Source organism: Temnothorax longispinosus, chromosome 3, assembly GCF_030848805.1.
Source record: "Temnothorax longispinosus isolate EJ_2023e chromosome 3, Tlon_JGU_v1, whole genome shotgun sequence".
NCBI classification, from domain to species: Eukaryota; Metazoa; Arthropoda; class Insecta; order Hymenoptera; family Formicidae; genus Temnothorax; species Temnothorax longispinosus.
This window is the reverse complement of record NC_092360.1, coordinates 20,107,514-20,121,945: the sequence shown is the minus strand read 5'-3', so window position 1 is coordinate 20,121,945 and position 14,432 is coordinate 20,107,514. Positions and strand designations below refer to the sequence as shown.

The 14,432-nt window shown below is 36.6% G+C and overlaps 1 protein-coding gene across 2 annotated transcripts; it reads right to left on the bottom strand.

Annotated features, from left to right (window-relative positions):
• Positions 1–6: 6 nt before the first annotated feature.
• LOC139809743 (uncharacterized) lies at positions 7–12,671 on the bottom strand. 2 transcript variants are annotated; one of them, XM_071772887.1, is made up of 5 exons: positions 12,293–12,671; positions 8,863–9,354; positions 6,660–6,939; positions 5,561–6,196; positions 7–5,464 (listed from the first exon to the last, which is right to left on the bottom strand). In XM_071772887.1, exons 2-5 carry the CDS (start codon positions 9,035–9,037, stop codon positions 4,540–4,542), a joined length of 2,016 nt encoding a protein of 671 aa, XP_071628988.1. In that variant the 5' UTR covers positions 9,038–9,354; positions 12,293–12,671; the 3' UTR covers positions 7–4,539. The 2 variants fall into 2 exon arrangements, with proteins under 2 accessions (XP_071628988.1, XP_071628989.1); XM_071772888.1 differs by lacking the exon at positions 12,293–12,671 and adding an exon at positions 9,828–11,028.
• Between the last annotated feature and the right edge of the window lie 1,761 nt (positions 12,672–14,432).

Here is a 14,432-nt window from a genome sequence, read left to right as displayed (position 1 = left end):
GTCATACATCGTCACCACGAAAATACATTCATCCTCTCTTTCGGATATGTCCTTAGCTCTTTCACCGTGTTTATACGGCACTTGAAGCTTCATGCATCTTTAACGTGCATCGATTCGAACGAGACGTGTCACACATTCGCGATCGATCGATGTGTGCACCGATGCGTGGAAAGAAGTTACCTCTTGCGGTGAGCGCGCGCGCGACTCTGGTAAGATATGTGTATATACGAGTCCAACGCAGCGCAGTGCACCATTAATTGCACGACAAATATTACCGAGGTGCGGAATTCGGATTTATTTTTCACACAATGCTCGTTCTCTCGCGATTATTTCTTCGCCGTTAAACTACACAAATGTAATACAAAATGGATACAAAATATCAGCCAACTGTCAAAAATTGTATCTAGAATTGCGCGATAATGCCTAACACTTTAAATACCATAGTAGACATACTTTTTTATAAATTTTGTATGTCTTCAGCTTTTTGTCTAAATAATACTTTTGCAGACGTGTGTAACATCAGACATTTCTTATCTATAATTTTCGACATTTAGCTTATATTTAATTTTCATTCATTAACAATAAGAACCTCGCTCATTTTATTAGGGGGTTTTGGGCCATGAACGCACACACTTGACGTCTATATGCATATGTAGAGGAGGTTGACAGAAATAATAATAACATAGTCTCAAGTCTCAAAAACGTGGGAAAAGATACTTTTTTTTTAGAGTGTGAATTTTGCATATGTAATATTAGTTGACACTAAAAACGTTACACTATTTAATTTAAATATTATAATATTATTAATTTTATATAAAATAATATATTTTATAATATCGTCCAGACGTCTTTGCGCTTAGGGCACTTTCCCGTAAACGAACAAACTTATCCCTGGTAACCATCTCCGATAGAAAACGATTAAAAACGGCTATATGTATCGTTTTTAATCGTATCTTATCGGTTCTATCGTTGCATATTTAGAAGACAGATAAAACATTAATCGAATCGAATCGGTTTCTATCGTTTTAGATCCGAATAAGAAAATAACTATACAAATTTTATAGTTATGAATCGTTTTCTATATGTACAATTATTGCCCGTCTGAATCAATCGTATATACACGATATAATATATGTATCGTTATTTATGGTAATAATTTTACCGTATGCATTAATACGGATATATAAGAATAAAATGATAGACATCTCATCGATATTTATATGACTTAACCGAACCGATACATCTATTGTTTCTTATTAGGATTTTCTGACATACAACTTATCATCTTAAATTCGGGCAGAGTACGATTTCCGAGGCGCCCAGATTTGACTGTGGTTTCTGGTAGTATTTCTTACGCTGAACAAAAAATTATATAGGTCTTAGGGCTAACTGCTCTAGTTTTCGAGATATGCAATATTAGTTAAAAAAAAAAATTATTCAGTTTACACCCCTATAATGTATCACTTGAATTTTAATGAATATAAGTATGTATTAAATCTTCGCCTTACTAAACAGATGAGTCTACAATATACTAAAAATATTAATACTGAAAAGATTAGCGAGGCCCCGTACGCAAGGTAGGACGTTCCATTCGAAATGATATTCTTTCGGCGTATAGATTAGTGACGCGCTTTAAAAGTATTTAAGTGTTTAAAGCGCGTCAACTAACCTATGTAGGGCACACATGTGTGTGCTCTGCTTTAACGAAAATCACAACTTCTATAAAGCAGGACATACACACACGTGTGTGTGTGTGTGTGTGTTTGTGCCCTGCTTTACCGAAAATCACAACTTCTATAAAGCAGGGCATACACACATGTGTGTGTGCCCTGCTTTAACGAAAATCACAACTTTTATAAAGCAAGACATACACACGTGTGTGTGTGTGTGTGTGTGTGTGTGTGTGCGCCCTGCTTTAACGAAAATCACAACTTCTATAAAGCAGGACATACACATGTGTGTGTGTGCCCTACTTTAACGAAAATCATTAAACAGTTAAATACTTTTAAAGCGCGTTACTAATCTACATAGGTTAGTTGACGCGCTTTAAACACTTAAATACTCAAAGAGTTTGTGTTAGAAAGTATAAATATAAAATACGATAATATATTATATCTAATAATTAAAAAAAGTAAAGATTTATATTATATTTATTTTGAGCTTTAATACTGCATATCTCGAAAACTAGAACAGTTAGCCCTATAAGACCTATATAATTTTTTGTTCAGCGTAAGAAATACTACCAGAAACCACAGTCAAATCTGGGCGCCTCGGAAATCGTACTCTCCCCTCATCTTCTTTACGGCAGCAAATCGGTTCGTTTTCTATCGTATATCAATGATATAAATTGAATTGTTTGAAAACCTTCTACTTTATATATGTTTTTATAAGGTTAAAACGATATTAAAACGATCTCGTCGATATTTATACAACTTAAACGAATCGATACATCTATTGTTTCTTATCAGGATTTTTTGACATACAACTTATCATCTTCTGTACGGCAGCAAATCGGTTCGTTTTCTATCGTATATCCATGATATAAATTGAATCGTTTGAAATCCTTCTACTTTGCATATGTTTTTATAAGGTTAAAACAATAGACATCTCGTCGATATTTATACGGACTTAACCGAACCGATACATCTATCGTTTTTTATCAGGATTTTCTGACATACAACTTATCATCTTCTTTACAGTAGCAAATCGGTTCGTTTTTTATCGTATATCAATGATATAAATTGAATCCGCATCAACCAATCGGCGATTAGTTCGCGACAATGTCGCTAGGTCGCGCATGATGGAAAGCGCTTCTCGTATTTAAAATACATCCAGTCATAATCTCCGACTCCTGGCGCTAGTTGCCCCGTTCCCGACGTTCTTCAAAATGATAAAAACCGATTGAAAGAAATAAATCGGTATGAATCTGATTCCTATTCGTAACGATTGAAATGGATTGACTAAAACCGATTCAAACGATTCATTAACCATTTTAAAAACGATAGAAACGGATGTGCAGTTGATAAGACATTTACGATAGGATCCTAATTAAGTATTTTGTAACGTGAGTTTCTGATGGAGTATCGTAAATAAACGATTCACTAACCGCATTAAAAACGATAGAAACTGATATGCAGCTGATAAGACATTTACGATAAGATTCCAAGTATTTTGTAACGTGAGTTTCTGATAGAGTACCGTAAATAAACGATTCACTAACTATATTAAAAACGATAAAAACTGATGTATAGCTGATAAGACATTTACGATAGAATTCCAAGTATTTTCTAACGTGAGTTTCTGATAGAGTACCGTAAATAAACGATTCACTAATCGTATTAAAAACGATAAGAAATTTTTTATCGTTTTCTATCGTTGGCCGTTATCAGGGATGGGTTTGTTTGACTAAGTCACGCCTGGTTTGCTCTTTTTGGACGAAAGAAAAAAACACTCAAACGCAAGAATCACACTACCATCAGAGCATATTGAAGTAATTTTTATATCATTTTCTGACAGTTCTGACGGTGATAATGACGAAGATATTAAGACTGATAATTGAATTAGTCATAACTTCTTCCGCCCACCATCCCAGAACTTAAACTTATTTTTCTAATGATGTACACAATAACAATACCTACGAAATGGCATATGATTCAATGTTGTGCGCCAATGGTCCATTTTGGGCAAGGTCCTTTTTTCTTAAATTAATAAATTTAATTCATTGGTATCGAACCGACTATTGCTAAGCTGTGGCTTAAAAAAAAAATCTAGTCCCAGCTATTCTTGGTAAACGAAAGTATGTCCGTATATTCACACTCAGGTTCCTATAGTTCCTTGAGATGAGGCAATCAACTTTTGATATGTACCAAGCATATCAGTAGAACTATGCCTCACACATTTGCGCGTTAAACAGAAATCGATTCAAAATTGTCGCATGATAGTACATATATATTTAATAAAGCAATTAAGTTTGATCGATCATTATGCAGAAAAGACACGCAAAAGTAAAACTCGCGGTAGTACGTCATGCAAACGCTCATCGCAAGGTCTTACGTTTCTGAAAAGTTATTTAAAGTAACGTTTGAATATTTTCGCTGCTGTGTGGGAGTCGCTTCTTCTCTAACGAGTTATACGTTTTGGTTAACCCTTAAGTGCATAATTTTGCATATATGCAAAGTGACTTTTCGATGCCCCGTGATCGCTCTCCCTTATGAAGTTCAAACTGAAAACGCGCGATTTTGCATATTTATAAAGGGCCTTTTGACTCTTTTTTCCCTTTTGAATGGAAAAGCATAAAGGGCCTTTTCCATCTGTAAAAAGTTTAAATTATTAGTAAAGAAGAATTTTTTAAATATTTTTTAAGGATTTCTTAAGTAGTCATTATATTTATTTAAATACTCAGAATGCCACGAAAAATTGCGCACTTAAGGGTTAAAAAAGTTGACTTCTGCGGCGATTGATTCGATTCATCGAAACGCTAATGAAGTACAAAGTTGCGACAATGCGTACAGAGCCAAAACTTGGGTGAGTTCGCGATGTCTACTTCATGCAATGACAATACTGCTTCATGCCGCGATTTAGACACCTGGCGCTCACAGCATATGGGTTGATTCTGCTAACTTCGCTGTCGGATAGAGTGTAATTGCCGTCGCCGTGATATCTGATGGTTACCTCGAAGTTCCCGTTGCCGGGTGCCGTCTGAATCATATAGAAATACGCGACGCTGGACGGGCTATCCGTGCCGAAGTCGATCATTTGGCTCACCCGGTGCACCTTCTTCAGCTTGAGCCGCGCGCACAGTCGCCGACCCTTCTTGTTCTTGTAATTTTTCACGATGCTCTCAACATGATCCAGGAACTTCTGCACACCACCGGAGGCGATCCTGTCGTTGACGTTGATCGACTTGAAGGCCGTACAAGTGCACCAATGATAAGCCACACCCGCGTCCTGGCAACCCCTCTCTCTGGGGACGGGGGTGAAAAGGGACTGACAGGTGGAACATCCCGAACTAGAATCAGCGTCGCCACCTCCGACGGCGAGGACATCGCGCAGCGTCTTGTAGAGATCGTACGGCGAGGTGAGTCGATTCTGATTCACCGCGAGGGCTCGATGGGCCTCGGGATTCTCCCGGCGGAACCATTCCGGCAGCCAGATGTAGATGTACGGCAATCTCTCCTCGTACCAGCCGACGAAGGTGTTGCGAAACTCACCCCAGCGCATGCCGTGGTCGCTCAGGAAGACTATCATCGTATCGTTCAGTATTCCCTCCTGTTCCAGAAACTCGAATCTCTTCAACACACGATTATCCATGGACGAGATGCTGTTCATGTTATCATGGCTGATCGTGTTCGTCCAGAAGAAACCGAAATACGGCGCGCTGACGAAGGTCTGGGCAAAGTTCACAGCGTAGTCGAAGATCCGTTCGAAGCTCAACTCGGGTCCCGTACAGTATTTCATGTTGAATCTGTAAACAGCGCGAAAGGAAATCTCTTCAGTCGGCAAAAAAATCAGGTTTTTAGATGATATAGATATAAATAATAATTATATAAAACTTTGTTACCTTTTCTTGATTTTGAGAAGTTTCTCGCTGGCTAACATGTACGGTCTCAAGTAGTAGTCCGTAGGCGGCTCGACGAAGCCGACCTTGAGGTAGTTGAACGTGTTCAGGATGGTCTCATCCTCGCCGTAGGCCGTGACGTAGCCGGCGTTGCGGAAGTTGTGCCAGAGGAAGGGGCAGTTGTCGAGTTTGTAGGCCACTGTCGGCTTGCACCGCGAGTACGCCTGCTGCGGCGTCTGACCGGTTAAGATCGCCATCAGATTCGGAAACGTGTTATCGCCGATCTTGTTGTAGCCCTTTAGGCCGATCCAACCGGTCTCGCGCAGGTATCGCTCGGTCTTCGGCATGGCCCGGTAGAAGTTCAGCCGGCTGACACTGTCAATGCCGAGGATGAGCACGCTTAACTTCCTCGAAAAGTTTCCGGATTGACTGCCGTTGTGATCTATGCGTTCGCGTACCTTCTCCGGGTTCAGGATCGCGTGAACGTTCTCGTACACCGTATTCACCGTAGCCGACAGCTTCGCGTTCTTCGTCTTCGTCTTGGGCTTCGACTTCGTCTTCGCTTTGCATGACACGTACGCCACCTCCACTTCGCGCGGAAGCATCACTTGTCCCGTGAAGTTCTCGCATTGCTTGACTCTATTGAGAAGAAATGATCGACAAGTGTTTTTCAGGAAAAATTTCAATTGGCCAGTTAGAGGTAAACAGTAGGTACAGTTGTTGGCCACTCTACAATGATTGGCCACATCTTAAAAATATAAAGATTTTAAAATGTTTTTAATTATAAAAAAATAATAATTATAATATTTTTGTATTTATAATTAAAAACATTTTATATAATAGTATTTCTTGATAATCTTTAATTTTTTAAGATGTAGCAAATCATTGTAGAGTGGTCAACAACTGTAATGTTTACCCCCTATAGCTTACGACTTTAATCGTTTCAGATACGGTTTTTTTATTGCATCAAATAAATAGACAAATTAACTCTTGCCACTTAATTATTTTCTGATTTGATTAAACTTTGTTTATTCAAAGCATCCAAATGTTTTAAGATAACACTGGAACTTTCAATGTATAGAGTGATGATAATAAATCTTACGATATCGTTGAGTCGTAATTGTCCTTCTTGGGTCTATCCACCTTGGGCCTGACTACAGACGACCAACAGCATGCGACATCGCTGTGCATGGTCTTTAGGGCGGGATCGAGGGAAAGAAACACGCTGCCGTTAGGTTCCCTCGAAATTTGCGAGAGGACACGATCGTTCGGGCATTTCTCCAGTTTTTCCTTCCTCACGAATTTCGCGATGGACGGATCCAGAGGTTTTTTGGACAGCATGTGACATTTCGGATTCCATACGAGGTAACCCTCCACCATGCCTGTTGTCAAACATAATCTGCTATAATACCGCTGACTCCGTTGTCAAAAAAACTGGTAAATTTGATTGATATGTGTTAATTAATTCTTGTATCCTTAATGGAAAATCTCAAACTTCATCAATTTTCTATGATTTCTGAATTGTAAGCATTCGAAAATCTCCTTCACAAGAACAGTTTGTATACGTTTGTCTACACGAGTTTGCCTGCCCGCATATGTAATTCCACAACATATCACATATTCAAGCAAATTGACCGAAAACGTTTTTTCTTATAAGAATCGCGCGGAGTCCTTGCGCTAGCATAGCGTGCATTTTGTGATAACGAATAGACGACATTTCGTAATGAGGAACGAAAACTATTTAAGATCTTCAAGATGTCGTCAGTGGAAATAGAAACTTGTACGAAAATTTGTATAAAATATCCGCGCTCAGATATATATACCGGTTTATTACTAAACCATTCGTTTCACCACATCAAATATGGTATTATTTATAAATAGTTGACAATTGATGAAAGAGGACTTTATTTAATTCATCAATATTTCAAGGATATCGAAGAAAGAACTTATCGCAGTCAATTTTTGACATATTAATTTTTAAACACTGACCGCATTAGTAAATCTTCTTTTAAATTTTTCATAATAGGTATATATAAGTTATAGCGAGTGTGAATGTAAATGTTCAAAAAAGCGATAAAAGTCTCACAGCAATAATCTAAACTTTTGGTAACTGTTTCTATTTCTTTACTATTACTTATTATTTCTGCGATATATTTTCAAGTTCATAACACAATATTATCTCTAGTTACATTTTTCGAGTTTATAAGATAATATTATCGATACATGCATATGAATCAGCGAATTATATGAACATCTATATATAGAATTGTTAATATAGAAATTAATATATCAAAATTGTTAATATAAAAGCGCTTTTTTACACAAGTATGAATTTCGATGTTTCCTACTCTTAAAAAAAGGATGTATAAGAGGTTCAGTTCCGCATTTCCACGATGCGTTCTTTCATTTTCTTACTTCGTATTATAAGAATAACTGTCTAAGAGAGTAACTGTAGAGACCATGTTCTGACAGCTGTCGAGCAGATTATTTCGTGTTACGGATAAATTTTGTCACCATAGAATACATCAGAAGATGCTAAATAAGTTTTTATAAGAAAAGTATTTTTAAAATTTTAATTTTACACCTACACGTACTATGATTTCAAAATTCTTTTAGCGTATGTGATAAAGAAAGCTTAAATTAAAATTAATTAAATAAAAATTAAATAAATTAAATTGGAAAAAAAATTAAAATTTACAATTTGCAATGTGTTATACATATATTCTTTTAAAATAAAAAATGTGTTTTGTTTGTATCAATTTATCTTATTTTATACACAAAAATATTCACACACACATACACAGAAAGAGAGAGAAAAAGAAAGAAGGAGTGTGTGTGTGTGTGTGTGTGTGTGTGTGTGTGTGTGTGTGTGTGTGTGTGTGTGTGTGTGTGTGTGTGTGTGTGTGAAAGAATAAATGGCGTGTGTGTAACGCGCTTTGTAATGTCTCCTCTGCAAATCAAAGTACGTTATTTTAGCTGAAGCTCTTCTTACATATTTTTTGCCATTTTAAATCACGTCATTTAATACAAAATTGAATTTAACTAACGTAATTAACTTTTTATTTAATACGATTAAACATGTTAAATGACGTAATTTAATGTATAAAGAAACATATAAAAATAGCTTCAGCCACGTGTGTTATTTTTAGACGTTTATGCGTGTAAAAATTACACACTTGGCAGTGTAGTAGTAGAATAATATTGTGATGTTAGATATAGTTATGTATTGTATTAGTATTAATACCACAAATACCAGGGTCCGAATAATGAATTGACAACGATATACGAGGGGATAAGACTCTCACCTTCAGCGATGTTGTACGACTTGAAGGACGGATACTGTAAAACGTCGTATTCGTACTCGTCGCTACAAGTGAGGTAGAGGGTGACGACGATCAGACACGGCAGCAGAACCAGAACGAGGACGGGCCGTCGGCAGAAGCACTCAGTGAAGCGTGACCATCTCGCCTTCCACATCATGCTGTCGTGGTCGCGCCTTTCTCGGGGTCACGGGAGATCAGAAGTCCCGCATGATCTCGTTGGGCTTCTGTCGATTTCGTTATATTTCGCGATCGGTTTATCCTCCACAAGGACGTCTCAACTGCTCGTCGCTCGTTTCCTGATTCTCTCGCACGACATCGCCGATCGCGACGTAGACATCGGTCTTTCCGCGAGTCACCGTTCTCTTCGTCCTCGGCTTCTTCGTCCTCTCGACAAGGGAAGACGGTCATCGAGCAGCCGCCGTGCTTCGCGAGAATGCTGACACGTGATTGACTATCTCGTTGATGAGTTTCGCTCTGAAATCGAGAGTCAGTCACTTTCAATGCTTTTCGTGAGAGGTCTTACTTATCAAAGATCTTTACTCCTTTATTATGGTGTATATTATCTCTCTTTCGACTAAACTATAGAGTGGTGCACATAAAACTGATTCCAAATGCAAAATACAGTTACGAAAAACTTGTTCAGGGCCAGTTTTATGTGCGCCACTCTGTAGTTTAGCTGCGACATATGTATTAACAACTCGAAATTTCAAGAGATAACTTTTAATAGGTAGTCATTTATAATTGAAATTTATGAAACATAATTACAATGCTCTAATTTTCATCTAAATAATATCTATTATTCTTTTAATCAACGGTTTATTCGGTAAATTTTTCAGATCTTCATCTAAAGATTCGATAATTAAAGAAATTGAATAAAATAGTAAATTTTATTGTAGAAATAATAATAATATAAACAATTCGCAATAAAGCATCGTTCGCGTACCTACCTTTAAGAATGCGATAATGATAAGAAACTCTAGATAAAGTTTTATAACTATTCTATCTTGAAAAAAAATGATAATTTTCGAAAACTAATTTTCCGATGAATCACTCCGATGACTTATTCGGAAACCAGAAAACCCTTGTTTAGGCCTTATAAAAAGGAAAGCTTCGGGCTGCGAGACAGACTTCTGTAGTTCCTCGACACGATCAAAACCTTGTCATACTGTAGTTTTAAGCGTAGAGTAAAATTAAGTAATGTGTGATGTAAAGTTGACTGAATAAATCAATTTTTTATTGTAAGCAATTTCGTGATTCTTACAAAAGAAACAAGAACGGATATCCGGGAAACCATTCGATAGCTAAAAATGAAATGCAGAATTGTCACATCCTGTTTAAGCACTATTAAATTTCAATAGAAAATATAATAAATATAATAAAGATAATAGAACATGTTGCTGGATAAACCTTAATTCTTAAAAAGACATCTAAAAAATCTCTCTTTTTTTTAACTTTATCTTCTAGTTTTTATATATCGGTTTCTGTTTCACTTATTATTGCTTCTAGTTTTTATTCAAAAAATAATTAAATAATTAAAGATATTAATTTTAACTGCGATAATTTGTTTCTTATTTCTTTGCGTTCCTAAATATTTTAGATAAAAATAATTATAATATTTCCAAAAACTGAGAAAGAGAGAGAGAGAGATTTTTTAGATTCCAAAAGAATCTCAAGAAGACGTAAGTAGTTTAAAACTTTAAAAGATACTTTATCATTAACTAGATTGATTTTTCTATGTCAGTTAAGGATTCAAGTGGTAAAACATCGAACTGATTGGATAAATGCCGCTTGTGCTGCGGTGAACTTGTACGTTCTTCTCTTGATAGGCCGGTGATCATGTGCGATATACAAAGTTCGTCATAAGCTGGTTCCAATTTCATTTCAACGGATGCGCTTCCGATAAGACTTCATCTCGCACGGTTTCCGGTAGCCGAATGTATTTACACATTCCGACCATCAATGTAATATCCAAGACAAACCCTTTTAATCATTTTTGTTCAATCTTTACTGCGCAGTAATTATGTGAACATATAAAATAATTACTATTTTGAAAGTAAATAATATCACATTAAAAATAAAAACAAAATAAATATAAAATAATAATATAAAAACTAATAAATATATAGAAGACTTTCTGAAACAAACATCTATTTGAAAGACAAAGATGTTAACTTAAAAAAAAGTTAATTTTTTTTTTTTTACTTATCATCACATGAAATGTATTTTTATCTTTAATAAACGCGATAAGATATAAAAATTTTTTGAAATAATTTTTCTTATTATTTTGTAACAAATTTACTTATCTATTTTATTAATTAATTTTATCAATTTCTTAAAATACAAGGATGTTCAATTTAAAAAAATTTCGTTTTTCTTTGAATACTGACTGTGAATTATGTCTGTTAGTTATATCCGCTTTGTCTCTTCACTATATTCACAGAAAACAATTTTATCATTCTTTGCAATTCTCGTCTTTATTATAGATAATCTATATGAATAATCTAATGGCGCATCTTCCACTTATTCGTTTATACAACACACGGAAAGAAAAACAATCATAGCAAAACACAGACAGACAATGGAAAGACAGGAATTTTTACATAATGCTCAAGTGTCAATCAGCACAAGTTATATATACACTCTATTATTGCGTAACGTTTAGCGAAAGAGCAGAAAAGTCGATAAAAATGATTGGAATAAACCGTAATCGCAATAATACTTTTATTAGTCAGATAATCCGATATTTAAAATTATATTATTACTGTCCAGTAATTCGATACTCGAAACGTTATTATAGCTGTCCAACGCGGACTGAATAAAAAAAATTCCGTTCTCGATTATATCCCGTAGAAGAATCCACCAAGTCCCGCAAAACGGAGAAAACGTTCTTCTGATATGAGATATAAATTCTTCGGAGAGCGGATGACCAGATAAAATGAACCCTCTCCGCATCCCCTCCGTATAGGAAGCGTAGGTGTGTAATTGAATATCGGACATTGAATGATAGCCACTGATAGTTGTGCGTTATAGTAGCCGACAAAAGTAACGTTAAAATGTAAAGCGTGACACAAATCTGTTTCATAGATTCAAAAAATGAGTTCCGATAAATCGATATACGCATATTATAGATATAATCTTTGTGATTGTTCAACATTTCAATGCTCTCACGAACATGTGTTTATTGAAGGAGTAAACGAGAAACCTTGACACACACAGGAAATTAAACGACAATCCATCAGACTGATGTCTCGCAAATTCCGGAACTTTTAAATCCCACCGGCACGTATCCGCAAGATTTGCACAATCCGCGCTTTCGGCACAAGGACGACGATCGGTGCGTAATCATCTCGCCGTTCGCACGCGCACGAGAACGGCGAACGAGAAACAGCCTCGCGAGGTTTCTTTCAATTACCTCTCGCACCCGCGTGTCGACGTACAAATGGGAGGCGGCCGATCCTGGCACGATCAGCGACCGTGTATCCTCCGAATGCGTCGGGATGCGGACGCGCGAGTCGCGAGTCGCGAGACGTTTATTCGCGTCCCGCGACGCGACTCCGACGTAATACGCGCGAGGGGATGATGACGCTCGGCGTAACGAGCAACCACGGCACGAGGTCTCACCCCGCTCGCGGCGAGCGAGAGGGCTGCGGCGAAGTTTAATCGAATCGAGCTGGCCGGGCAGACCGACGCGCGCGCGTGCCACCCACGCTGCAACCAGGCAACTCCGTCGCCGACTGACGGAGATTCGCGCATACGTCGTCGTCGCCGTCGTCGTCGTCGTCGTCGTCATCGTCATCGTCGTCGTCGTCGTCGACGACGACCACCAGCGTGCCACCACTCGTGCGCCGCGCCGCGCCGCGCCGGTCTGCGCCCGCCGACCCGACGCGACGCAACGCGACGTCGCGATGCGCGCGGCTTCTCACCGAAACGCATATTTGCAATTGTGTTCGCAATTTCTGCTGACAATTGCAAGTCTTCCAATTTACAAAATGTATTGTCCATTTGAAAAATATTTTACCAATAATTTTGTTCGCCTATTTAAAAGGGTGATATCGATTCCGCGAGATATATACCGTTGAGATAATAGACATATACATATATCGATTATGCGATGTGGCGGGCGCGTCTTTAGATTAAAAATTAGTCATACGTTACAAATATAAATAAGATTCATATTATTTATTCTTCAAAGTTTCAAACTGAAGAAATCTCCATTTTACAATTATGACAACATACTTATTTTTATCTAACACGATTTTTTTATCTAAAAATAGTACGCGATACAATGTATAATGAGATAAAATATACTTGTCGCTAGTAAATAGGATGCTTCAAATTGTGAATGCATCCATATATTCAAATTAATAGATATAAAGAGTAAAAGTTTTTTTGAAAGTATTTCTTAGGCAGAAAAAGATTACTTACCACATATAAAGAAAGTTTATTGTAAAATTAATTGAACGTTCGAGAGAAACTAAATATGTGTCGGGATGTGAAACGCATTTATAAAGCTAGAATAAATTCTGACGGTGCCGATAGTATCGATATTTTTGAATCCTTACTCCGATCAATATAAAATATTCAGTCGCTTGCGATACGTCTATTTTTAATGCTAGAATACAATATGAATACGTGTGCATGACGTGTTCACGGTAAGTTATGTTGTTTGTTCGACGTTCTCTGATGCAAGATTCTGATGTGAGATTCTCATTAAAGTCAAAAGGTTACGGATTGCCATATAAGATATCGCTAACTTTGGTTAATTCAATCTTACGTAAATAAGACTGTAAATTGGATTGCCAATCAATTAATTTAATTTCTGATCGATTAACCGCACTGTAATTTGATTTTAAAAATTAAAATTGTTTTAATATGTAATTTGTAGTTATACAAGATTGCACTAACATAGGAACGAACATGATATCGGAATATTGTCCAATGTTGAAGTTCGTAAAATATCATTGCTTATAAATGATTTAAGAGCACTATATTAAATATATATCTTTCGTTACTAAAATAATAAAATTTTTAAGGAGTAGCAAGAAAAAGTGGGCTTTGAGAGTCAAACGCGGTTTGTAACATTTAATTAATAATTTAATACAAATTATTAATTAAAAATTATTTCACCGCTTAAAAATTATCTTAATTTCCGATGTCTTTCCTAAGGCTTCACTTTGTGAATCTCGTATTCTCTAGACTTGGTTTGGTGAGTAAATTTTACTTCTCTTTGTCGTAGCCTCAATTTTTATTTCTAGTCCGAATATTTTATAGACTATGAATTAGCAGAATTCTTCTCATATTTCCTCTTGAAACTTACAATATCTTTGTACATTCAATTTTTAAATACTCACCTTATGCTCATCGGAGAGCTTGAGATTATTTAATTTATTACCTCGTCGCTGGAGATGGCTCAAGTAGAGCCAAAACGTACGATTTATAATTTATATTTAAATTATTAATTCAATGTTACACAATTATGTTAACTCATGCACAACTAACCGTGTTTGACTCTCAAAGCCCATGCACTTTTCCTTGTTATTCGTTAATTTTTA

Coding starts and splice junctions, on each gene's coding strand:
- LOC139809743 (XM_071772887.1), bottom strand. CDS start 9,037: ATGATGTGGAAGGCGAGATGGTCACGCTTCACTGAGTGCTTCTGCCGA. Junction 6,940..8,862: donor GTCGTACAACATCGCTGAAG/GTGAGAGTCTTA, acceptor GTTTGACAACAG/GCATGGTGGAGGGTTACCTC. Junction 6,197..6,659: donor AATTACGACTCAACGATATC/GTAAGATTTATT, acceptor TCTTCTCAATAG/AGTCAAGCAATGCGAGAACT.